The sequence below is a fragment of the Perognathus longimembris genome, chromosome 12 (genome assembly GCF_023159225.1).
Source record: "Perognathus longimembris pacificus isolate PPM17 chromosome 12, ASM2315922v1, whole genome shotgun sequence".
In the NCBI taxonomy this organism is placed as follows: domain Eukaryota; kingdom Metazoa; phylum Chordata; class Mammalia; order Rodentia; family Heteromyidae; genus Perognathus; species Perognathus longimembris.
In genome coordinates this window covers 15,029,353-15,054,704 of record NC_063172.1, presented here as the reverse complement: position 1 = coordinate 15,054,704, position 25,352 = coordinate 15,029,353, and the positions used below count along the sequence as shown (strand labels likewise).

The following is a 25,352-nucleotide window of genomic DNA, read 5'->3' as shown; positions in this document are numbered from 1 at the left end:
ACGGCAGGACAATGCAAGATGGCTCCCCACATTGAAATTAGTGCTGCTGATTGACTTAACATAGCAGGTTTCCTCAGGAAGAGAAGTGCAAGTTTGGGTAGTAGTTTGAGTAATAATATACCAGGGAGAGTTCTGAACGTTTTCTATTGCATATTATTGTTTAGGTCTGTGTCGTGAGCATGCCTGCTGGCCTTGTAACAGTGGGTAGTGCTTCCAAATATTAGAGGAGCTTATCTCTGCAAAGGTAGAACATTTTGTAAATATCATATGAGATCCTTGGTCTAGATCAGTGGTTTTTGAATATACTAGACTTAGAGAAAGCTTCCTGGGTCGTGGTATTGAATGGCAAGTTGTGCTAGATCCCCTGGATCTTGGGGCTTCCAGATCTCATCTTTTAAAAACTATTTGCGGGCTGGGAATATGGCCTAGTGGCAAGAGTGCTTGCCTCATATACATGAAGCCCTGGATTCGATTCCCCAGCATCACATATATAGAAAACAGCCAGAAATTGCGCTGTGGCTCAAGTGGCAGAGGGCTAGACTTGAGCAAAATGAAGCCAGGGACAGTGCTCAGGCCCTGAGTCCAAGGCCCAGGACTGGCAAAAAACAAACAAACAAAAAAAACCCAAACTATTTGCATCACAAAAGCTTGAAAAAGTGCATTTATTTATTCATTTAGTACTGAGTTCGAACTCAGGGCTATGTGCTTATTTGGCTTGGTTGCTTGGTTGGCTCTCCACCACTTGAGCCATGCCCTGAGCCTCGCATTTTGCAAGTTAATTTGAGGTGGAATTTTGTGTATTTTTCTTTGGGCTGACTTCAAACTGTAATCCTCTCGCTATCAGCCTTCAGAGTAGCTAGGATTACAGACATGAGCCACCAGTACCTGGATACTTTAATCGGTTTCCATGATTTCACTACGCATTTAAATGTTCCATATTTTAAAATAATATTCAGTATACTTTTTCTTGTCATCATGCTGGTTTTGTTACCCGTGACTTACGAGGTAGAGAAGAGAGAAGAATGTTAGGAATCTTGATAAAGAATAGTAATTTATAAACAGTTGAAATGTTCATATGCCCATGATTGACATAGTCCTAATTGGTTGATGTATTGCTTTAATGCTTAATTATAAGTGTTATCATACATCTACATATACTCAACATATTTTAGACTCTTTTAGAAAATGTAATGAGATCTTTTAGACATTGCAAATACAGCAGAGTATATAAAATGAACTTGTTGACAAAAAATGGCACACTAACAAACTGCTCCTGAATTTTTTATTCAGAAATGTTTTCACATTTATTGTTTTGATCATTTATAATAATCACTTTCAGAACAAACAATCAGAAAAATATGTAAGGACAGGAATAATTGTTCATTCCTGTAGTAGAACTTTTAAATAAGTGATATTAATTCTAGTGGGAGAATTAGAATCCTCAGGTTCTATTTATGGAGTTGAATTATTACATGGCATTGCTTCTTTTGTCTTTAACTCGTTGGTGCAGAAGAGTGACAGAAAGCAACACCAGGGAGAATTCCATGTTGCTCTTGGAGCAGATTTCATCTCTTTGTGGCCAGGTATGGAAGGCCTTTTTGATGTTTGGCTTTTATACTTAATACTTAAGGATGTATACAAAAAAATATAGAGTCTGCTTTGTTGGTCTCTTCTTGCTTGTTTACTTGGTTCTTTTAATGTTATATAACATAATTTTGGCTGTGATTCATGTTAAGATACTTCTCACAATAATTCTAAGTTGGCAGATAAGATGACATTTCAGCTTTAGAAGAGATTTTCAGAAATAAGCTCTGTGAGTGGTAATTGCTTCTAGCTTTAACATTTTAGAAGACATTATTGTTCACTATTATTGACCTACTCCTTCAGCATCCTGCTTTAGTTCTGTGCCTTCTCTACCTTTGTCATGGTAGATAGGGTAGAACCAAAGAAACTTCTAAAGCTTCACTGGACTATGATTCCATGTATTTTCATTTTTCCTTCTTAATTGTAATGATACTTAGGAGATTTTCTTTGTAGGTATATGAACATAGACTATTAATTATTAGTTATATATAACTGAAATAGAGCTATTCCATATATGTAGTATGACAAAATTGGTCTGTCTTTAACCTTTTGAAAACTAGAGTAAAGAATATTTTAAGGAGAGTCATACAGTGTTTTGTTTCGTTTTGTTCCTTTTTTTTGCCAGTCCTGGGGCTTGAACTCAAGGTGTGGGCTCTGTCCTCGAGCCTTTCTGTGCTCAGGGCTAGTGCCCTACCATTTGAGCTACAGCACCACTTCCAGCTTGCTTAGAGTAGTTTTATTGGAGATAAGAGTCTCACGGACTTTCCTGCTCGGGCTGGCTTTGAATCGCCATCCTCAGACTTCAGCAGCTACAATGACAGGCATAAGCCACCAATGCCTTACCATATAATGTTTTTAATAGCAAAATGAAAGCTTGCATTTTTTTTTGTTTTGATTCAACTTAATGTTTCTATGAAGATAATTTTAGTGCATGAAGTGTTTACTACATTTGCTTGCTTATATAAGTTTATTGTTATCTTAACATCAAATTGACTATTATCAAATACTCTAGAAGGGAGAAAATTATTATTTTAATTATAGCAGTTTCCCCGTTGTACTATAATTAGTTCTTCATTGTAATTCTTTAGAAAATTGATATAGTAAAGAAAATATGACCCTGGCCCTAAGATGCTTGGCTATGTGATAACTTAAGATTTTGATATCCAGGTTCATTTTTTTAAATTAAATTTAATAGGGTTTTGAATAATATCATATTTTTAATGAACTGGCCTTTGAATAAATAGTTCAAGAAGTAGGACATGTACCTACAATTTGTTTAATAGAGGAATAAGATAATATTTAATCCACCTAGTTATTGAAGGTAGGTAAGACTAATTCTAGAAGTAAGGAAGATTATTATTTAATATCACATCTTGAATTATTTTATTTTAAATAGATTGTGTGAGATGGTAATATTTTGCTTCTTGGACCCATGATTATAAAACATTAGAATGTATAATTTATCCTATAAACTTATAAGTAAATACATTGGATGATATGCAAGTATATACAAATATATTAACGGAAATAAATACAGCAGATTTAAGGGAATTCTGAAATAGTGTAATTCCTTAGAAAGACAGGGTCAGAGTTCATCAAAATGAACACCAGGGGCTGGGAATATGGCTTAGTGGTAGAGTGTTTGCCTTGCATGCATGAGCCCTGGGTTAGATTCCTCAGCACCACATAAACACAAAAGGTCAGAAGTGGCGCTGTGGCTCAAGTGGTAGAGTGCTAGCCTTGAGCAAAAAGGAAGCCAAGGGACAGTGCTCAGGCCCTGCGTTCAAGCCCCAGGACTGGCTGAAAAAAAAAAAAAAGGAATACCTTGGTTTCATATCCTCATCTACTGTGTACCAGATACTTAATCTGGTATTGGAAACAGTGAGGCAGACAAGCCCTTCCTCAGAGCTTTCACAGTGCTTAAGTAACAGTCCTTTCTATGGTCTTTAGTGAATGTATGGGCTTAAAAAGAAAAAAAGCCCTGGGTTCGATTCCCCAGCACCACATATATAGAAAATGGCCGGAAGTGGTGCTGTGGCTCAAGTGGCAGAGTGCTAGCCTTGTGCAAAAGGAAGCCAGGGACAGTGCTCAGGCCCTGAGTCCAAGGCCCAGGACTGACCACCCCCCCCCAAAAAAAAAAAAAAAGAATACAGCCCAGGTGGAAGCTGGTGCCTCACTCCTGTAATTGTAAATATTCACAAGACTGAAGGATTATATTTCAAAGCCAGGCAGAAAAATTCAAGAAACTCCATTTCCAAAATAACTAGCAAACAAAAGCCTGTCAGGAAGCATGGCTCAAATGGTAGAGTGCCAGCCTATCAAGAAGCCAAGCAAGTGAGAGACCCTGGGTCTAAACCCTGATGCTATGGAGGGGGGAAAGTATTCTTTCATCTATCTTCTGTCTCATTATTTTATGTGTACAAACACATATACATGCAGGTACACAGTTAAGCTTCATGGAATAAAGCTTATTTTCTTAGGTTAGGGAAAAACAATACAGGATTCTTAGGGAGGCTTATGTCCACTGTTTAAAAAAATTTTAATTGTGATTATAAAGGTGATGTACAGAGGGGTTACAGTTACGTAGGTTAAGAGTCCATTTCTTTTTGGACCATGACACCCTTTCCTTTGCTCTCTTCCAGTTTTTCTCTCCCATCAGTTGTATGGTTCATTTTCAACTTGGTGTCTACAGAGTACCACTGCTGCACTTGTTCACCTTCGTCCCTCCATTTCTTTGTCTCCTTTTACACTCCCAAAGACATATCAGTGAATAAACAGAACAAATTAGTGTCTACTAGCTGATAGCTAGGAAATCTTTTTTTCAGAGAAAGAAATTTGCAAAGCTATGAACATGATTTCCATAGTGTCTGCTTGATAAGGAGAACCTATGAAATGATGGAATTGAGGTTTAGAAGCTCAGGTTTGAATGCTGTTTGGACTTTAAATTCTGGAGATAGATGGCATCCTAAATTGATCACCTTCTCATCTCCAAGATTATCTCATGATGAGTATGTGGGTGAGAACAAGTTTGGCATAGTCAAACTTATTATGGATGTAGTAAAAACAGTCGACATATTGATTTTGTAAGGAATTAAAGCTTGTGAGATTTAGAAATGTTGTATCTTCATCTTTGCAGCAAATATTTAATCAGAATTATGCTGGCTAAAAAATATGACCAATTCATCACCTGATGGGCAGTGACACATTTATATCAGGCTCCAAGTAATTCATTGAATAGTATTTCATAGCCCATAAATAATGAGAAAACTATACCAGAGACCCAAGGCGGCATATTTCTGATATGGTCAGCCTCTTGGACCAGTCTCGTTATATATTTTGAACTACAAAATCTGGAGTGCTAGCCTTGAGCAAAATAGCCCAGGGACAGTGCCCAGCACTGATCTCAAGCCCCAAGATTGGCCCCTCAAAACTGCCAAAGAATTAGATATATCTTTTAAATTTAATTACTTTTCAATTGTTGAATATTTTTAACTGCCTGTAATTGATTGTAAAACCTACTTGACTTTTCAGAAGGTTAGGACTATTAAGCATATTTTAACCTTCATTATTTGTTCCAGAAATATTTAATTTAATTTTTTTTGGCCAGTCCTGGGCCTTGGACTCAGGGCCTGAGCACTGTCCCTGGCTTCTTCCCGCTCAAGGCTAGCACTCTGCCACTTGAGCCACAGCACCGCTTCTGGCCGTTTTCTGTATATGTGGTGCTGGGGAATTGAACCTAGGGCCTCGTGTATCCGAGGCAGGCACTCTTGCCACTAGGCTATATCCCCAGCCCGCAGAAATATTTAATTTAATTTTACATCAGTATATCAGTAGTACATACTTACAGTTCAAGCATTGAGGAAATAGAGGTAGGATTGAGAGTTTAAGGTCAGCCTGGGCTATGTAGTGAAATCTGTTCCAGTCTGGACTGCATAGTAAGAAATGTCTTACCTCAGAAAACCAAAGAGAAGGAGAAGGCATTAGTTAAAATTACAAATGCCAGCAAATTAGCACATTAAGATGCTAATTATATGTCACATATACAAACTGTTCAGCTCTGTAGGTCAATTAAAAGTACTTTTGCATCAGGTTTAAATAATGTTCTTTATTGGAATGTGTGATGTACTTCTTAAAAAGGCAAAATATAGATTTCAGAATTAAATTTATTTTATTCAGTCCTTAAACTAAGAATTTACCTAAATGTGTTAGGATGATTTCTTTGAGTTCTTTTAGCACTAATTCTCTGACTTCTAGGAATACAGCCTTCACATACGATCTTGAAGCTACAGCAAATCCATCTAGTGAAAGGGATGATGGTTGACTAAGACATATTTTTGTTGCTAGAACTCCCAGCCTCATTATTTTGCAGATATATGAAGAAAATTGTATAGATACAAAGTAAATATGAAGTGTTTTCAGATGTATACCAGAGGGAGGTAGGAAAACTCTATAGCTCTGAAGGTCTTTTTGGTTTTTTGTTTGTTTGGTCTTTTTGGTTTGTTGCTTTTGTTTTGCTAGCATCAGTCCTTGAATTCTGGACTTTACACATGATTTTTTTTCCTCACAGCTGGTGCTTTACCACTTGAGCCACACTTCCCAGTTCTAGCTTTTTTCTGGGTAATAGGAGATAGTGTTTTGTGGGTTTGTTTGCCCAGGCTGGTTTAGAATGGTGATTGTCAAGTCTCAAGTTCCTTAGTAGCTAGGATTAGAGACATGAGCCACTGGCACCTTTCTGTTTTGTTTTTATTGGGAAGGAGAAGAGGAGCTGGCAAAGGGAGGAATAATTTTCTTTTTTTAAAAATGCTGGTCGTGGTCCTTGAACTCAGGGCCTGGGCGCTGTCCCTTAGATTCTTTTTCTCAAGGCTACTACTTGAGCCACAATGCCATTCTGGCTTTTTCTGAGTAGTTTATTGGAGATAAGAGTCTCACAGACTTTCCTGCCCAGTCTGGCTTTGAACTGTGATCCTCAGATCTCAGCCTCCTGAGTAGCTAGGATTTCAGGCATGAGTCACCAGCCAGCGCCTTGCAGAAATTAATTTTTTTTTCATTTTTATAGTGGCCTTGTTGAGAGAGTGTTTTTCAGTGCTTGTTAAATATGAGAAATTTGAGGGGAATGTTGTCATATGACACTTCATGCAACTATATTTCAATCTGTAATCAATAAAAACATTTGCTTTTCTAGGTTGGTGCGCTTTTTGTGTTGCCATGTACTGTTAGTAACGTACTTGTCCCACCTCCCAACCAGCTCAGTTCAAGGAAATGGAAGGAATATATAGCAAAAAAACCTAAGACAATTGGTGGTAAGTAGTTAATCTTGACATTATTTTAATGATTCAACATAGCTGTTGTATCTCAGGTTTGAAATTAGTATTTTAATTGTATCTAACTGTTCATTATGAGAAAATAGTATTTAATGATAACTAATCATGCTCATTAAAAAAAATCTATAAAGGCATAATTTTGGTTAATTAGAGGCTAGTTGTATTGGACATTGGTTTGTTTAGACAGGTCTCTGGAATCTGTAGTGTCAAAGTAATGCATTTATTATAGGATGTACTGGAAAATAAGCCCAGTTTTATGAAAGAATGAAAACTCAGTTTGGAGCTTAACTGCATGCTACCAGTATTCTGTATACTTCAGAAATACTGATTCATTTGATTTTTATAATAAAGGTTTATTTTTATTCCTGTTTTATCGATGAGGAAACTAGTTTTTGAAGAATTGAAGAGCTATTCATTGATAACCTTAGAGTAATCCTGGCTCTGCCATATAATAGTATCTGCTCTTAGAATTTGAACATGGGCTTTTTTATACACAGTGTTGCATTTTTAATAATTTAGTATGTTCGGGCTGGGGATATAGCCTAGTGGCAAGAGTGCCTGCCTCGGATACACGAGGCCCTAGGTTCGATTCCCCAGCACCACATATGCAGAAAACGGCCAGAAGCGGCGCTGTGGCTCAAGTGGCAGAGTGCTAGCCTTGAACGGGAAGAAGCCAGGGACAGTGCTCAGGCCCTGAGTCCAAGGCCCAGGACTGGCCAAAAAAAAAATAAAAAAAAAAAAATAATAATTTAGTATGTTCAAGATATCACTATAAAAATGAAATATTTCTGTTATAAAGCTTGCGATTATTTAAGTGCAGATCATAGTATTTCATTACATAATTGTGGATAAAAAGGTTAAAGTTACCTCCCCAAATTCATAGAAATAGCTAAGGTATATTTGTTGTAATTTTTTGAGCTTATAGTTGTTGTGATGAGATTGAGAACTGCAGTTGAAACACTTGTACCAAGACTGCTAGGGAGGAAATCTGTAGAAAGACAGATGATTTTAAAATCAGTGTCTTTTTGCTGGGCACAGTGATTCAGTCCTATAATTCCAGTAATTTAGGAGCAGAGTTAGGTGGATTATGGTTTCATGCCAGCCTGCAAAAAAACAAAAACAAAAAACAAACAAAAAAAACATTGTGAGACTCAACAAACAAGGCAGGTGTGGTAGCTGACTTCTGGAATCTTAGCTATATGGGAGGCATAATTTAGAGGATCGATCTTCAGTGCTGTTCTGAACAAAAACAAGGGGTCGGGGGAGAGGTTGGGGGTACAGCAAGGCTTTGTTGAAATGCCAGTACCACCAAAAAAAGAGGGAGGAATGGGTCAATTATGTAATACAATATAGAAAATAGGTAAGATACTGGTTTCTTTTTTGTTTGTTTACTGTTTTATTATTATCTTTAAGTAGTTGTACAAAGGTACCATTTAACAAAGGAGCTTATGAACACAACATCTCTTGATCAGTGTCACCCTTTTCAATATTTTCATCCAAAAGGATGACTTCTAATAGCAAATGTTGAATTTGAGGTCCTGGTAAAATGTCATTGTAGAAATTGAAATCTGGAGTTTGAAATTTAAGTCTTAAGTCTCTAGAGAACAGTTCAGAGTAGGTATTTAGATTCTGGGTTTATCAGCACCTTTGTTGATCTCAAATGCAGTGAGATTAAAGAGCAGATACTTGATTTGCTCATAGTTGTGCAGTTGGAGTTGATCTCCAGTGGCTGGGTCTTCTACATGGGTCACTGGGCTCAGCTGGGATGCAGAAATGGCAGCTCTTACCTTCCTGTGGTCTCTGAGCCCCTTTCTTGTCACATGATCCCTTCATTTGATCTCTCTGGACATTTTTGCATGGTACCTCAGGACAAGCACAAACATTCTAGCAGACAAGACTTTTTAAGAGTTAGTCCCTGAACTGGTTCTGTGTCACTTCTGCTACATTCTTTTATTTACCAGTAATCCCAAGAACAGCCCTCATTCACAGGAGAGGTGGCTCTACAAGGTTCTGAATAGTGAGAAGCCATCTATGGAAAGGCTCACCATGGCTGCCTAGAGCTAATAGTGAGGAATGGCTACATAGAAGCAACAACACAAACACTATAGCTAGGGAGGAAAGCCAAGGATAGTATCTTTAGAAATGCCTATGTTGTTCTGGGTGCTGGTGGTTCATACCTGTAATCCTGACTAACTCTGGGGGCTGAGATCTGAGAACTGAAGTTCAAAGACAGCCCTGGCAAAAAATTTCAAGAGACTCTTACCTTCATATAACCAACAAAAAGCTGGAGTTGTGGCGGAAGTGGTAATGTGTCAGTCTTTAGTGAAAAAGCTAAGCAAGACTGCAGAGCCCCAGTGCCAGCACAAAAGCAAAATAAAACAAAAAAGAAATACCTGTGTTCCGGTTACATTGAAAGAAAAGTTAGGAAGTTTCTGGAAGATCCTGCCATGTAATCCTAAGTGGCATCAGAGTGCCATACATTGTATTATATGGGATGTGAGAAATATAGTCAAACACATGTAAGAAGATTGGCTTATGGTGCTTTTCTTTGTGAAGTTGATAATCAAGCAAAGAACACACTTTAGCATATAACTGAAGTCTGTTTAACAAATCATGTGAAGGTAAAGAAAAGGGCAGTCCAGAGTTTATGATCGAATGTAGTAAGAGCTCCAGGAAGGCTTCCTAGAGGAAGCTTAGTGTTCTAAGCTCGTATGTGCATCAGTGCAGCTTTGGCACTTCTTAGCCACTCACGGGTTAAATACGTGTCTGGTAACTTTAGAAAATGCTAACACAAAATCAGCAACAGACATACTGAGTGGCAGTATAGTCAGTTTCACTTTACATTAGACAAAACCATGGGATAATATTTCTTTCTCAGCACTCCATATGTCTAAAACCGAAATTATAGACTAAATATTAGCATCTGCTGAATAATTGAGAATATCCTGGATAAGCCCATCTGTTTATTTATTTTTCTTCTTATAACTCTCTACAGCTTCATATCGCTTTTATGTTTGAAGTACTAATTTTAGTTGATTTGTAATTTACTCAGGTGCTTTTTCATGATTTTTATTACAACTTTAAGAAAATATCTTGTAGCTTAATTTTATTTTTAAAGAAATTATGTCTGCTTGAAAATTTAGGAGTTGAATAGTGGTATCTTGTGAATAATAATAAGACACAAATCACATGATAATATTTGAAGCCAGATTGTTGATTACTGATTAGGTGGGATCATTAATGCCTGATTGAACTGTTCTTCCACAGTATTTTTTTTTTTTTCATTTTAAGAGTAGCTACAAGACCAAATTGGATAGCTTATTAAGTTCTCCTCTACCTATAACCCTCTCTGAAGAGGAAATCTGGTACTTATCCCACTGATAAATAGTTCTGAAATTTTCCTTTTATAAAAATGAGGGGACTTAAGTTTTACTTTATGTAACAGTCATGGATCCAGAAAGCCTCACATCCCTGGCCTTGCACAGCTAACAATAGCTTCTCTCCTCATCTCAGATAGCAGCTCACACACCAGGCCCCTAAGCTAACACTGCGTTTCTCCAGAACCTAATGAATTATGCCCAACTATTCTATATGGCTACCCTGTGTGCTCCAGAGTCTCCAAACTAAAGCTCGTCCTGTTTCCGAAAACTTTTCCCCAATCTTATGGCTTTGTGATTCATTCATTCATTCATTCATTCATCTTTCTCACTCATTCATTCAGTTTGTTTCTTATTCACTCATTCAGTTTCTCATTCTCTCATTTGTTGTAATATTGCATAGATATTGGGTACCAGGTGCAGTATGGTAATGTAGGGGTTAGTGCTCCTGGACATGGGCTTTATGTTCCTCCCCTTAAATTTATACTGTAACATAAAAAGTAGGCCTGGAGAAGTAACTGAATTGATTACCATTGGATATAGTCACAACTGGCTGTACAAACCATTCAGGACACCGCATATACATAGCAAAATGTGCTAAGTGTTACCATGTGATTTGTGGTAAAAACAACAGTTTATTGTGTTAGGACCCAGAACTTAAGCATATTTTTACTTGTATTATTCATTTTTAACAGATAATTTGTATTCAGAACCTATAGTAGCCACAGTTTTATATGCTGGACTGCCAACAGAAAACAACAAAAATTCCTTGCCTCTCAGAACTTACATTATTGTGGGGAATTTAATATTTCCCTCCAAATAGACAATAGCTAGGCCTTTCATGTATTCCAGTCCTTTGCTACAAAGTTATTTTCTCATTCAAGATCTATTTTGTGATCGTCTATAAGACCCAAACAGACTCTTCTGATGTTACTTATTACTCCTGTCTTTGCACCTGTGTGGTCTTCTTGGTCCTTAATGCTGTCATGAAAGGGCCTAGCTTTTAAAGTTATGTGAAATGACATAAAACATTATCATCATCATCATAAATTTGTGTCCTAGGTAAATAATAAAGGTATTACCAACCGACACCAAAACTCTACTATATGCCATATGCTCTGCATTTATTGTCTTTGATTCTCAAAACAACTGAAAACACATTAAAAAATCCTGTATAGCAAATGACGGAACTTAATGGTAGAGAAATCAAGGAACAAATGTCACAGGACAGAACCAGAACTTTTATTCAGTTCTGAATGCATCTAAAGGCCACACATATGGCTTCTGAACATTATGTTCCTGTTGAGAAGAAATGTTAAAACATGGTCCTTTCTACTTTGTGCTTTGACATTTATGGAAGTCATTTATTTGTAGGCAGCAAGATAATAATGTCTGATAATTTTGTAACTCTAGAGCTCTGATAATTTTAGAATCCTGGATTCGTGCCTCCGTGGCTTTGAAAACACATTACTTTGAAAGGGAAACAATTTAAAGAAACTCTTAAAGAAAAATTATGTCTTGTTATCTTTTTTTGACAGACAAATCTAATTGAAGAGGGACTAGACTAATAAAGACTGCCTCTGTGCTTTGAAATGATGAGACGTGTGCTTTCTTAATACTCAAATCAGCATGATGAATTTGTTTTACAACCCTGGCCTAAAATGGATAAGGTTAATATGACACCATATGACTGACTTATAAATAATTTCTATCTTAAGAAACTAAGCACTCAGCAAAGATTTTGAAAATAATTTTAGTGGCAAAGACAAAATACCCTTTCACTTAGAAGGGCCATATATTTACTAAGTCATGAAATGAATCAGTTAGTTTAGAAGTCAGGAATAATTCACAGTATGTTATCTGTCACAATAGAATTAAGTTATAAGTCTACAAAAAAGTAAGAAATTCTTCAAATATTTGGAAATCAATTTGGAAATCAACCTAAGTAACATATAGGTTAAGGGGGCAAAAAAGGAAGTTCAAAAATAGTTTTACAAAAATGAAGCTAAAAATAAAACATATCAAACTTATTTAAGATTTTTAAATGTCTATTACTGTATAGAGTAATGATCTGAAATTAATAATCTAAGCATCAACTTTAAGAAGATCTGACCCAAATGAGTACAAGGACAAAAATAGGCCAAAGAACAAACAAAATATTGTGGAGTGTATCCACCAAACTAATGCAAATACCTACACGCTAAGAACCACAAACATGGCTGAGAGTAGAGAAGATAAACAATTAGAGCTACAGCTGTTTATAATTAAATATCAGCATTTTTATTAATATTATAATGTATATATAACATACTATTTATATTTAATAATTATAGATTATGTAAATATGTTTAAATATTTTCATGAAAGTTAAAATGAATTTTATGCTCACTAGGCAGGTGCTCTCTCAATTGTGCCATGTCCCCTATCCCTAAAGCTGATAAATACCAAAAGCACAATGTATAAAAATGGGAACAAAATCTATAAATTCAAATCTGTCAAAATTAAAAATGCCCATTTTTTGAAAAACCGCTAAGAAAATTAAGGCAAAAACTCATTAAGAGAAATCATTCCAGTCATATGCTTGACAATGGATAGATATATAAAATAATACTTTGAATAAGACTAATAAGTGGGTAAGACTTGAATAGAGATTTCATCAAAGAAGAATGGCTAGTAAAGCCCATGAAAAGACATTCCGCATGATTAGTCTTTTGGGAAATGCAAACCACAACCATAATATGATCCTACAATACATGCACTAGAATGGCTATAGTTAAAAACAGTGACTACACAATGTTGATGAGAATATAGAGAAATTGTTAGGGACGGAAGAGCTCCTTCCTATAGCAGACATTTAGGCAGTTAAAATTACACATAACTCTGTGCCTCAATATTTTCATGCCCATATATCTACTGAGTAAAAAGGAGAACATAAGATCATATCGAAACTTGTGAGATGTTTTTGAAAGCATCATTCATAGTAGCTAAGAATTAGAAATCAAATATCCATCAACACGTGAATCAATAAAACTAGTTTCTCCCATGCAATTGGCCGCTCAATTATAACAATGGGAGTAGAAATTTGACAGTGTTATGCTGAGTTTATAGATGAAGCCAGATAAGATGATCTAGTTGCTAACATTTATAGAAAATGTCTGAGAGGCAAGAAGGGACAGAAGACTGATGAGTGGTTTTCTGAGATCACAGGCCAGAAGGGAGAAGGACTGCAGCAGTGGAAGTTTTCTCCAGCTGGTAGTGATGAGTAGCCACTGGTATATACTTCCCGAGTTGTTAAAGTTTAATATACATACATATGTACACGCACCCACAAATTTTACTTCATTAAGACTTGTTTGTTCTCTTTTGATTTCCATCTTTTTAGGTGCTTTTACTAAACTTACAATAGAGTTCCTGAAATACATCTTTTTTTTTTAAATACACCAATGGGAAATTTTAAAGTTTATATCTAGTTAATATATTTTGGCTGTAATCAAAATATACAACTATGCATGATGGAAAATGGACAGAGCCATCACTAAAATGACAGTAAAGAAAGTTGCTACAATTACTTTACTTAAATAGAAATCCATTGCTTATTAGTAATGTGCCCCACACTTGATGGTAAAAATTCACACAGGACAGGTTTATAAATATACACTTAGACCATCTTGAAACCAATCACAATTGAACATTGAACCCTGGTACTGACAAATATCTATCTATCATCTATCATGAAATATATCTTATAAGGTTCACATATCTATTCCTGCTTCATTAACTTTACTTCCTATGAGTTCTTTATTGGCACATGGTTAGTATTATGATAAGCCATACAAATTTAATGTGTACAACTTGATGAGTTTGGAGATAAGCGTGTCTGTATCATGAAGCTACCATGGTCTACAGCATAATCATAGCCATCACCTACGATCTAACACAGCCAAACTCATTGAATCACTGAGTGGGTGCGGTTGACAGGGGCTGCAGGGAGAGGACAGTGGGAGGGTCCTATTCAGAGAGTGCCGTGTCTGGGAAAAGATGAGTAGCTCCTCGATTTCTACTGTACAGTGTAATGTAGGCTGCTAATACTGAGTGTTCTTATCATGAGTTCTGGTAATTTCCTGTTCTAGAATATCTAGCTGGGTGGCTCATGTCTATAATCCTAGCTCCTCAGGAGGCTTAGATCTGAGGATCACAGTTTGAAGCCAGCCCAGGCAAGAAAGTTTGTGAGACTCTTGTCTCCAGCTAACCAGTAAAAAGAAGCTGGAAGTGGAGCTGTAGCTCAAGGGGTAGGGTGCTCGCCTTGAGAGGGGAAAAAAGTCTCTAGGACAGCACCAGCCCCCTGAGGTTAAGCCCCAGGACTGACAAAAAAAAAAAAAAAGTAAGAAAGAAAAGATAAAAAGCAGTATCTGTTTCAATATTACTACCTTAAACATTTAGGATTTGTGCTTGCTGCATTCTCTTTGTTTCCCTTCATGTTATTTTCTTGTTTATTTTGGCATCTGATTTTCACACTGGACTTTTGCTTCAGGGCTTGTTCACATTTAGTAGAGAGAAGCTGAAAGATGAGTGGAAAATTCAGGAACATGGGTAAAGCTTATTAACTGTGGTCTTTATTTTGGGAAGATCTCAGGAAGTTTTATTAGGGGACCTCCCCACCCCCACCCCATATTGAACATTTTTTAGTCTTCCAGTATTGCCCCTGTTTTCAAAAGACGGAGCTATTCAGCTAACTGGTTTCTAACATTTTGAAAATTATATAGGGGGAAAAAGGGTGTAGGCCTCAATATTACCATGTACACATTTTTTTTCTTCTTTTTACTATATAAGGTTCACTGATGGTTGAGAACTCCAACTCTCAACTACTGTGTAGTGTCTCTGAGGTCAGAGACTTCTTGTTTAACTCTCTTCAGAGAATAAGCCTATAATCTATGCTAAAGAAAATTATTTGTTTAAAGAAAGGATCAGGAGTTCTATCTACTTCTCAAATGGGCCTTCAGTCAATCTTCACATTGTCCTTTCATTTCTCTTGCCATGCTCTCTGGAGCCTGTTCCAAAGCCTCTAGGAGACACTTGTATAGCTTGGTTACTTTGAGATTTGATCTGTTATTTTTCTCAGCCTCTTTAGCAAGGGAGAGATCAAATATCTTTAACAGTTGTTCAGATGCTTTCTTACTTTCAAATTTAATTACAGTTGTCTTTTTTCTCCGATAATATTTCTTTGGATTTCAAAATCTTGATTTCTGTGTTGTGGAATTTCAGAAGATAGTGAAAATGGATGTTTATGTCCAGCTCACCATTGTCAAGCAAAAAGGAGTTTACTCTTGAAGTCTTTACAGCTTTTCTTCAACCTTCACTGTAACTTTAACTTGATTTGTTTTTAAAATATATTGGAAGCTGTCTTAACTGACCTTCACACAACTGACATGGCAGATTAATGGATGCTGTATATTCCCTGTGTAAAATACCTTTTGAATGACTATTGCAAGAAAGGAAAAGCTACTTTTCAGTACAACCTTCAGAATCCATGGGAGAGGCTATTTCAAGACCCCCACAAATACCCAGAAGCTACTCAAATCTTTTAGCTACTATGCATGTGACCTATGCACAATCTCTTATGTACTTTCAGTCATCTCTAGATTAATTATAGTATTGCATGCAATTTAATACTGTGTAAATAGCTTTTAACTTCTATTATTTATGAAATAATGACAAAACAGGGAACCTTTTTGAGTTAAAATAAAGATGCAGTTTTTATTTCCTGACATTTTAGATTTATGATTGTTTAATCCAGAGATACAGAACTTGAGAGGAAGACTGATTCTTTTTCTGTACACTCTCACTACTTGAGGTGTGAGAGATTACAAGAGTCAGAACCTTCTAGTTTAACAAGTGGGAGCTGGAAATAAAAGATACGTTATGGGTATGCTGTATAAGAAAGATTATGGAACTCGGGTGAGTTAGATCCAAAGAGAGGACACAGTTACAATTTTAAATAAGTTTGGTATAAAACATGTGAGTGTCATGTTTATGATTGAACAGCCACCTGCCCTGGCTGTCTTGAGGAATGCCACAGAGACTTGATTATATCCCATGGGATAGAGCCATTCCTGTGTGGACTGCGTGCTGCCTTTCCACATTCTCACTAACGTAACTCTGTCTCCAGTTCCAGACGTTGAAGTGAAAGGAGAGCATTCCAGCTATTACCTCTTGTTGCAAGGTCGTGGCAGTGGGAAATGCAAAGCAACACTGATTCACTCGGCCAACCAGATCAATGGCTCATTTGCACTCCACTTGATTCGTGGAAGGATGAAAACAAAGACTGAAGAAGCCAATTCATGTAAGTGTTAATTGAGGTGGGAAAAATTTCCTTTGTGTGTTTGTGTGTGTCTGACTTCAGTGGTTTTTAAGGAGAAGACATATTAGATATTTAATGAACTTATTTTTCCAAAACTCTTGTAATTGACATTTTATTTAAAACATAGTGTAACATTTTCATAGTTTAAGAGAATTGACTCCTTTTATATTATCCACAGTAAAGTTTAGTGGATCAGCTTTCAATTCCAAATGGAAAGTTTTAACTATATATGATTTTTTCTATACTTTATTTTCATTGACTTTCTTTGAGTCCTCTTCTGTTTTATTGTCTCTTTTTTTTTTCCTTCCTCTTCTCTATTTTGATTATCTATTACAGCATGAAACAGTACCCAAATTTAACAGGAAATAACTTACCATTATCTCTCCTGGCTGTATTTTCCAGTGTTGGGTCAACTAGATGTTCCTCTTTGAGTTCCCACATACAGTTCCCGTATAGCAAGGATTGCAGTCATTGAAAATTCCAAAGGGCTTTAGTGTCCAGGTTAGCTTTATCACCGTCATATTTGGTGCTTTAGCTTGCTTGGCTATAAGAGAAGCTGATTTTTCTCTTCGGCTCCCTTTCCCCAGGTCTGCTTGACTGTCCTTACAAGACTGGTCTTAGGATAGCCTGACTTCCCTTAGAGCAATTGTTCTAAGAGTTTACCAAACTTGGTATGGCCTTGCCTAGAAGTCATTTAATGTCACTTATGCCATACCTTTTTGGTTACACAGTGTGAAATGTTTTGGCTAATTACCCTTCTCCAGGGAAGACCCCCCACAGCATGGAGAATAACAAAGATCAACACCATGCCAGCACCCGGACTGGGGTGCAGATCTTCTGCTTGCTATATACTGTGCCATCATTTACATCCATCATACACTGCTTACTCCCTTGTCCAAGTCCACACTTTCCACAGCAGGTTATGTGAAGTAGACATTTTCCTCACAGATAGTCAGCGAAGTGACAGAACAGGTCAGGATCCCTCAAGATTTGAGAAGGCTGTGACTGCATGCACCCCTAAATGTACCACAGCTGAGGGTATACACATCAGGGGCCATGCGATTCACTGGTCAAGTTTTTGAGAACATCCCATTGGGGGGAAATTAAAAAAAAAGAGTACAATAAAGCCTCCCTGTCCTGGGCACATCTAATCTTAAGACAGAGCATTCCTAGCACATTCTGTCATTATCTGCGTAGTGTAGACAAGAAGAAAGAGGCGAGAGACAGAATCTCCAAGGTCTGTCACCATCTTGTTTAGGTCAAGCCTGGATTCTCTGTGCAAGAGACTGCCAGGGGGAGAGAAGAGGCTATGTGCATCATTGTGGGGGATTTCTTGTCTTTCAACACACTCCATGGTTTCTGAGTGGGTAGAAGAAAATATGTAGACAAGTCTCCAGTGCTCGCAGCCCCACAAAGATGAAGAAAATGGCCAAAGCTTAACATGCAAAACAATTCAGTATTTTTATTTCTCCCTGCATAGTTGTCGCTTTGAAATATATAAAATCAAGAATTTTAGAGCATAAATGAATATGGTTAACGTAGAGTATCTTTAAGGTTGACCTTTTCTGTTTCTTAGGTTTTCCTTTCGACTTGCCCCCCGCTTGCTTTTCTGGAGAGCAGATTTTACAGAGAGAGAAACAGTTGGCTCATGTTCAAGTTTTGGCCTTGAAAGAATGCCTGAGTAAGTAAACAATTTGTGTATTTTCTTTTACCGTATGAATGCTGATTTGTTCAAATAGAAGCTGATCTTTCTTTGCACACCTGTTCTTACACACCGTGTCCCCTAGGTCTGACACCTTTTTATAGAATTATTCATGATACAGAGATGATGAGGAGTTCTTCGGCTTTATTTTCACTGTATTCAGACTGTTCCTTTGTACATTGCTGATCACATTTAACAAACCATTTATAGTTCAAGATTTTCTAACTCAATTAGAAATGATATGTATTATCATTCTACTTAATGTATGGAACTTCTACATATTTTTGGTAGCAGGAAGGTAGAGACTATAAGTATTAGAAAATGTAAATCTAGAGAAATCTAGAAAAATAGAGAAATCTATTCTAGAGAAATCTCTAGAGAAATCTAGAGAAATATTTTAACTTGAGCATTGATTCTTGATTTCAGTCATGACTATCAGTAATAGCTTAGCACATTTAGCATGTACATTGGCATTATTAATTGTCCTTAATTTGGACATGCGTTTAAGTGAGTTTAAACTTAAATACTTTGTTTAAGTGGGTTTCATTTTACTATTTTCATGCTTGCATAGAATGTTCTTAAATCATATGTGGCCCCTCCCCCCATCAGCCTCATTCCTCTCTCCTCTCCTTTTGGTCCCCTCCCAAACAGTCCCTCTTTTACATTATTATTATTGGTATTGTTTTTCGGTCCCCATTTTGCATGAGTGGCAACATGATATAGTTGATGCTTTGGAGTTTGGCTTATCTTGTTCTATGTAAAGCTCTCCAGTTCTGTCCATTTTCCTGTAGTGACATGTTTCGTGCCTTTTTTTTTTGTTTTGCTTGTAGAATTCCCCATTTTTGTGTATATATACCACATTTTCCTTGTGCGTTTTCTGGCTGATGAGCACCTTGGCTAGCTTGGCTATTGTGAACAGTACTTTGGTAAATTGGTGTACGGGTACCTCTGTGGTATACTAACTTACATTTCTTGGGATATATGCCCAGAGTGATATAGTTGGATCCTATTACAGCTCTAATGTTAGGCCTTTGAAAAACCACCATACTGCTTTCCCCAATGATTGCACTCAGTTACATTCCCACCAACAATGTACAAGGGTTTCTTTATCCCTCAGTCCTCATCAGCATTCATTTATTCATTTATTTATTTTTGCCAGTGTTGGGGCTTGAACTCAGGGCCCAAGCACTGTCCCTGAGCGTCTTTTGTTCAAGGTTAGCACTCTAACACTTAAGCCACAGTACCACTTCTGGTTTTCTTTTTTTTGCAGTGCTGAGGAATTGAACCCAGGGCTTCATGCTTGCTAGGCAAGCACTCTACCACTAAGCCACATTCCCAGCCAATCATCAGCATTTATTGTTATTTTCAATAATAGCCATTCTAACTGGAGTGAGGAAACATCTTAGTGCCATTTGTATCATTCATATGGAATTTGAGGTAGAAAATCATTTATCCTCAGGATTTTGAAGAGTCCACTGTCCTACGTTTTATTTGGTCTTTGGGAAGAAATCTAATATTTTCCCTGAAAGGTGATATTGTTTTCTTGTTTTAGTCTGTCCCGCTCTCTTCCTGAAAGCTTTATTTCTGCAAGCTTTACTCTGAATTATAGTGTGTATACGTCCCCTCCTCATTTCCATCCCATTTATTGAGCAGCTTAATGAGCCATTTCAACTCAGACTAAAAAGTCTGAACATTTTTTCTTTACTTAACTCTTTAATAATTTCCTTCTGCCTAGTTTTTTCTTCCTAGAAATCTTGTTAGTTATATATATATACAACTAATACATTATATACATACATATATGCTTATAGTTTTGAAATGTTTTTATTTGGGGGGGGCTGATACTAGGGTTTGAACTCAGGGCCTTTCACCTGTTTGGCCTGCTTGGCTGGTGCTGTACCACTTGAGCTGGGCAGGCTTTGAGCTGCTGTCCTCAGGATTTCTGGCTCCTGCATAGCTGGGATTACAAGTGTGAGCCGCCTGTACCTGTCTCATTATTTAATATACTTTCACAGAATGCTTACTTTTTTCCTGTATCCATATTATCTTTTTGTTCTTGTTTATGCATGGCATTTTCCATTTCATTTTGCAATCCTTTTGTGGAATATTTAAACTTTTAGCCCACCTCTGCTTCATTCTGGTAGTCTTTTTTTTTTTTCTTCATGGATTGTTATATTCATTTATCAAAGGGTCTTGTACTTGTTCCAGTATCTTCTCCTTTTTTTTTTTTTGGCCAGTCCTGGGCCTTGGACTCAGGGCCTGAGCACTGTCCCTGGCTTCTTTTTGCTCAAGGCTAGCACTCTGCCACTTGAGCCACAGCGCCGCTTCTGGCCGTTTTCTGTATATGTGGTGCTGGGGAATCGAACCCAGGGCCTCGTGTATCCGAGGCAGGCACTCTTGCCACTAGGCCATATCCCCAGCCCCCCAGTATCTTCTCTTATTTCTTGGAAATTATTAATTATAGTGAGCTTTCCTTTTATTCTCGCCAGTATTTTTATTTTTGCTGAGTTCTAGTTTTCTTTTGGGGTATACTAAATCTCTCCTTTTAATCCTGAACCTTTTTTGTATGTATGCCCAGAAGTAACTTAGACATTGAATAACAGGAGTAACCTTGGAGGGGAGGTCCCTTGCCTTCCTCATGCATGCAGAAATCATGTGACCTGTGGACTAGCCACCCCTGGTGAAAGAGGAATGGCTGGTGGAACATGTCTTACTGTTGCCGAGGCTGAAGTGTTACTAAGCTGAAGTCCTTACTTGTGTAAACTTGGACCTGAGAAATAAAACCAAGAACTGCTCTCTCTCCGTATAGCACCTTTTCTTACTTTTCTGCTGCTGCTTTTCTGTTCATCCTGTCTTAAATGGCAAGTTTTATTGTTTGCCATTAATATATCTGGCAGAATTCATTGGAGAACAGTAGGGTAAAAACATTTTGGTTCTGGCCATTTATGCTAACCCTTCCCTAGAATTAGCAACTGGAGCTCTTTGTTCTGTGGATGCTCAAATTCCCTTCCTTTCTTTTTCCTTCCTTCCTTCCCTCCCTCCCTCCCTCATTCCTTTTCTTTCTTTTTTTCTTTTTTCTTTTTTTCTTATATTGGTACCAGGGCCTGAAGCCCAGGCCTTAAGCTATCTTGTTTTGACTCAAGGCTGATCCTCTATCTCTTGAACTATGCTTCCAGCCCAGCCTTTTGCTGTGTAGTTGGTGATGGAATCTTGAAGACTTTTTTGTTTAGGCTGACTTCAAACTTTAATCCTCCTGATCTCAGCTTCCTAAATGGCTAGGGTTAGTGGCATGAGCCAGTGGCACTCCACGGGTTCAGATTTGCAAAAGGAAAAAAAATCCTCTGACCTTTGTGACGCATCATCTGTAGCTGCTGTCCTTCTGGTGATAGAGCATGGTGTCAGACTTTTCAGTGCTCCGTAGACTTTTTCTGTACCCCTGTAGATAGAATCCTCGCCTTAACAATACCTTCCAGCACACCTGATATTCTGTACTCTGAGACTGCTAGAGAAGCAAACAGAAGCACTAAGAGTTGCCTGGCTCTGAGGGCTGGAGGCTGGGATGGGGGTAAAGGTGGGTCTGGATCTGACTGCTTCCTATATATCCAGTCCCGTTTCAGGCCAGCACACAGCATGCTGTGTGTCCCCTCGTCCTCCGCATCATGCTTCTCTGTGGGCGCCTGAGGTGACCCCACCCGTGCTCTGCCAACTCAGTTTACCCATCCACTGTCATTTCTGTCTTCCACAGTTTGTTCCAGTATGTCCTTGTTTATTTTCTTCTTTGTTCGTCTTGTTTTATTCCTTTTCTGTGATGGTAGAATTGGAAAACAGAAAGTACAAGTGACTGTCATGCAGTGCAAGTCTTCACAGGTTTTTTTGTTTCCCATAAATACCAACGTAAGCTCCTTTCACAGTGCATTTCTGAAGAACGTCTGTAAACTTGCTTTTATTGGGTATTGGCTTGTGTGTGAGCCAGTGAGTCTGTTTCTCCCCCGTTACACAAAGGGAAATCCTGCCAGAGACTATAGGATAAGACGGGAATGTTGGTTTGCTGGTGATCTTCATTTTGGTTGATTCTTAGAAATATTTTCTACTTTACAAAAGTACTGAAAGAGCTCTAGGGAGTCCTAGACAGTTGTACGGTCAGCAGGGTTGATTTGTCCTGCAGAAAGGAGAAAGTTGGCAAAGAAGCCTGAAGCCCTTTCTGCGGATGAGCTCAAAAAACTGCTGACACTCACGAGGGAGCGGGTCTTCCATTGCCTCCGTGCCCTGGGTCCTCAGGCGAGCCGAAGACAGACGGCAGAAATGAAAACTTCTCACGTGGCAAACGGTAAGTGCCCTCATTTAGTACTTGAAATTCTGTTGTTCTGTGGATGTCCATCTGTGGTGCTACCCTTCATTATTAAAACTCACGAGATACAGTGTTCAAATCAAAATGTTTTATGTCTGGGTTCCAGTGGGTCTTTCCTGCAGTCCTAGCTACTCAGGCCCTGAGTTCAAGTTCAAGGACTAGTACACACACACATATACAAAACATATTTTGTAAACTTAAATGATGGTGTCTGTGTGTGCGCTCACATGCCCATGTGTGCATATGAGTGGTATTTCTCATCATTTAAGCTTTACTACTTTCTTTGTTACGATATAATAGTTATTATTACTGTTGTTGTTTTTTTTTATCAGTTGTGGGGCTTGAACTCGGGGCCTGGGCACTGTCCCTGAGCTCTTTTTGCTCAAGGTTAGCGCTCTGCCACTTTGAGCCACAGCACCACTTCCTATTATTATCTTTAAGTAGTTATACAAAGGGGTTTCAATTCAACATATCAATTTATGAGTCCAATGCATCTTGATCAATGTCACCCCTTCCATTGTTCCAAACTTTAAAACTGTGTGGTAATGTCATTCATTAACCGTGCTTGTTATGATTGTTTCTGAGCAGAGGGAGAAGTATTGCAAAATGACCCTTACTAGTTTTACTAAGCTGCTAGAATAAAGAATAAAATCTACAAAGTGAACTTAGTAGAGGCAAATGGGTGGCTTTACATCTTTTAGGGATAGAGCAGTTACCACACCTCATTGAGGGAACATAGAATCTCTGTCAGTCTCTCTGTCTGTCTAATCAATTCCATCCATCTATCTAATCATGCCAGTACTGTGGGCTTGAACTTAGGGCCTCTTGGTCTTGCTTGGCTGTTTTGCTCAAGGCTGGTGCTCTGCTATTTGAATCACACCTCGACCCTTGGATTTTTTTTAATGTTGGTTAATTGAAAATAAGAATCTCACAGATGTATCTTCCCAGGCTGTCTTTCAGCCATGATCTTCAGAAGTTATGAGTAGCTAGGATTATAAACATGAGCCATGGGCTGGGAATATGGCCTAGTGGCAAGAGTGCTTGCCTCGTATACATGAAGCCCGGGGTTCGATTCCCACCACCACATATATAGAAAACAGCCAGAAGTGGCGCTGTGGCTCAGGTGGCAGAGTGCTAGCCTTGAGCAAAAAGAAGCCAGGAACAGTGCTCAGGCCCTGAGTTCAAGCCTCAGGACTGGCCAGAAGAAAAAAACAAAAAACCCAAAAGCATGAGCCATCAGTACCCAGCTTTCATTTTTTTTATTTAATTGATTTTTATCATTTTCCTGGATTCTTTCGTTGTGATGAATTTGTGGAGTGAAGGTTTTTAATATCCGACAAAAACACATTCACAGATCACCTGACAGAATTTTAAGTGAAGAAGACAGGTGTCCTTGTTTGTATTTGGTGAAGATGATTTTACTAAATACATAGCTTAATGAAAAACCGATCACAGAATCCAACTTGCCAAGTTTGTTGAGTGCTTTCCCTGGGTTTGACACTGTGAAGGGCAACAGGAAACGAAAACTATGGTCCTTGGCTGTCAACAAGATGATAAAACAAGGCACAGGAAGTACAGGGGAGCTGAGGCGGGAGTATAGAGTTTGAGGCCAGCCTGGGGTAGATAGGGAGATTTCGTGTGATGAAAAGAAAAATCTGAAAACTCACAAGAAGCCACCAATACCATGAACTATTATGCTAATAAGTTGATGATTTTTGCTTTATTAGGTTATAACAATTTTAATGTAATCTTTATTTTGTGATTCATTAGATATGTAAGTTTCTACTGGCTTGTAGTCATTAACCACATGTCATCAGTGAAAGAGTTCTTTTTTGTTTGCCGTTATTTGTAATTTTGTAGGGTGGGTTTCCCTGTTTTCCCACCACATTGATTTTGTTTCTTTGTTTTTCCTGTAAAATAATAGACTTTAAAAAGAAACAAGGGGGAACCAAAAAAGAGTTTTGGTTTCTCAGGGAACCTCTCCATACCTGTCAGCATGGTGGTATTCTAACGCATAAAACAACAGGTTTTATGTTACTGTAAGAATGACATTACATTATTTGCTAAATCACAGGATACTTAGGCAATATTTCCTCACTCAGTCTTAAATATTATCCTGTGTCATTTATATTTATGTGGGTGCCCAGTCAGTTAATAATTCATTATAGTGTGTACAGACAGCTCAGTGTTTACTGTTTGAAGATAGCTTGCATTCTCCTCTGAGCTCACAGCATGCAACTGTGGCAGAGTGCTGTTGATTTTTTTTCTTTATACTTTCAGTACAAAGCCGTGTGTCCATTTCATAATAAAGTGTTAAATAGCAAATAATAAGTAGTATTTCATCACTCCTGAAGAACTGGGAAGTGTGGTGTGTTTAGATGATGTTTTGTGAGGGTACTCCAATATAGATAATGAAAATATTTTGAAATGTTCAAGGTTAAATGTTTAGGAAGTAAGAAAAAATGATACTCAGCTACTATTGGCCTTTTTTTTGTAATAAAAATGTGTAAAAAATCCTTTATTAAATCATTGTTTTATGACTTCCCTGAAATATATAACAGGTTTTTATGCCAATGGTGAGGGGTGAACAGCTGTCATTCATGAATTTATAGTCACTTATGATCACAGTAATAGTTCAGTGCCCTTTGGGGTTATGGGGGAG

The 25,352-nt window shown here is 37.7% G+C and overlaps 1 protein-coding gene across 1 annotated transcript in view; it reads left to right on the top strand.

Moving 5' to 3' along the window:
* Window positions 1-25,352, top strand: part of LOC125360759 (MDM2 binding protein) — a 58,829-nt gene that overhangs the window by 14,230 nt on the left and 19,247 nt on the right. Inside the window, exons 10-14 of the mRNA XM_048358850.1 lie at window positions 1,511-1,583; window positions 6,767-6,884; window positions 16,449-16,622; window positions 18,217-18,321; window positions 22,508-22,669. Coding sequence (XP_048214807.1) covers window positions 1,511-1,583; window positions 6,767-6,884; window positions 16,449-16,622; window positions 18,217-18,321; window positions 22,508-22,669 — 632 coding nt within the window. The remainder of the gene's footprint in view (window positions 1-1,510; window positions 1,584-6,766; window positions 6,885-16,448; window positions 16,623-18,216; window positions 18,322-22,507; window positions 22,670-25,352) is intronic.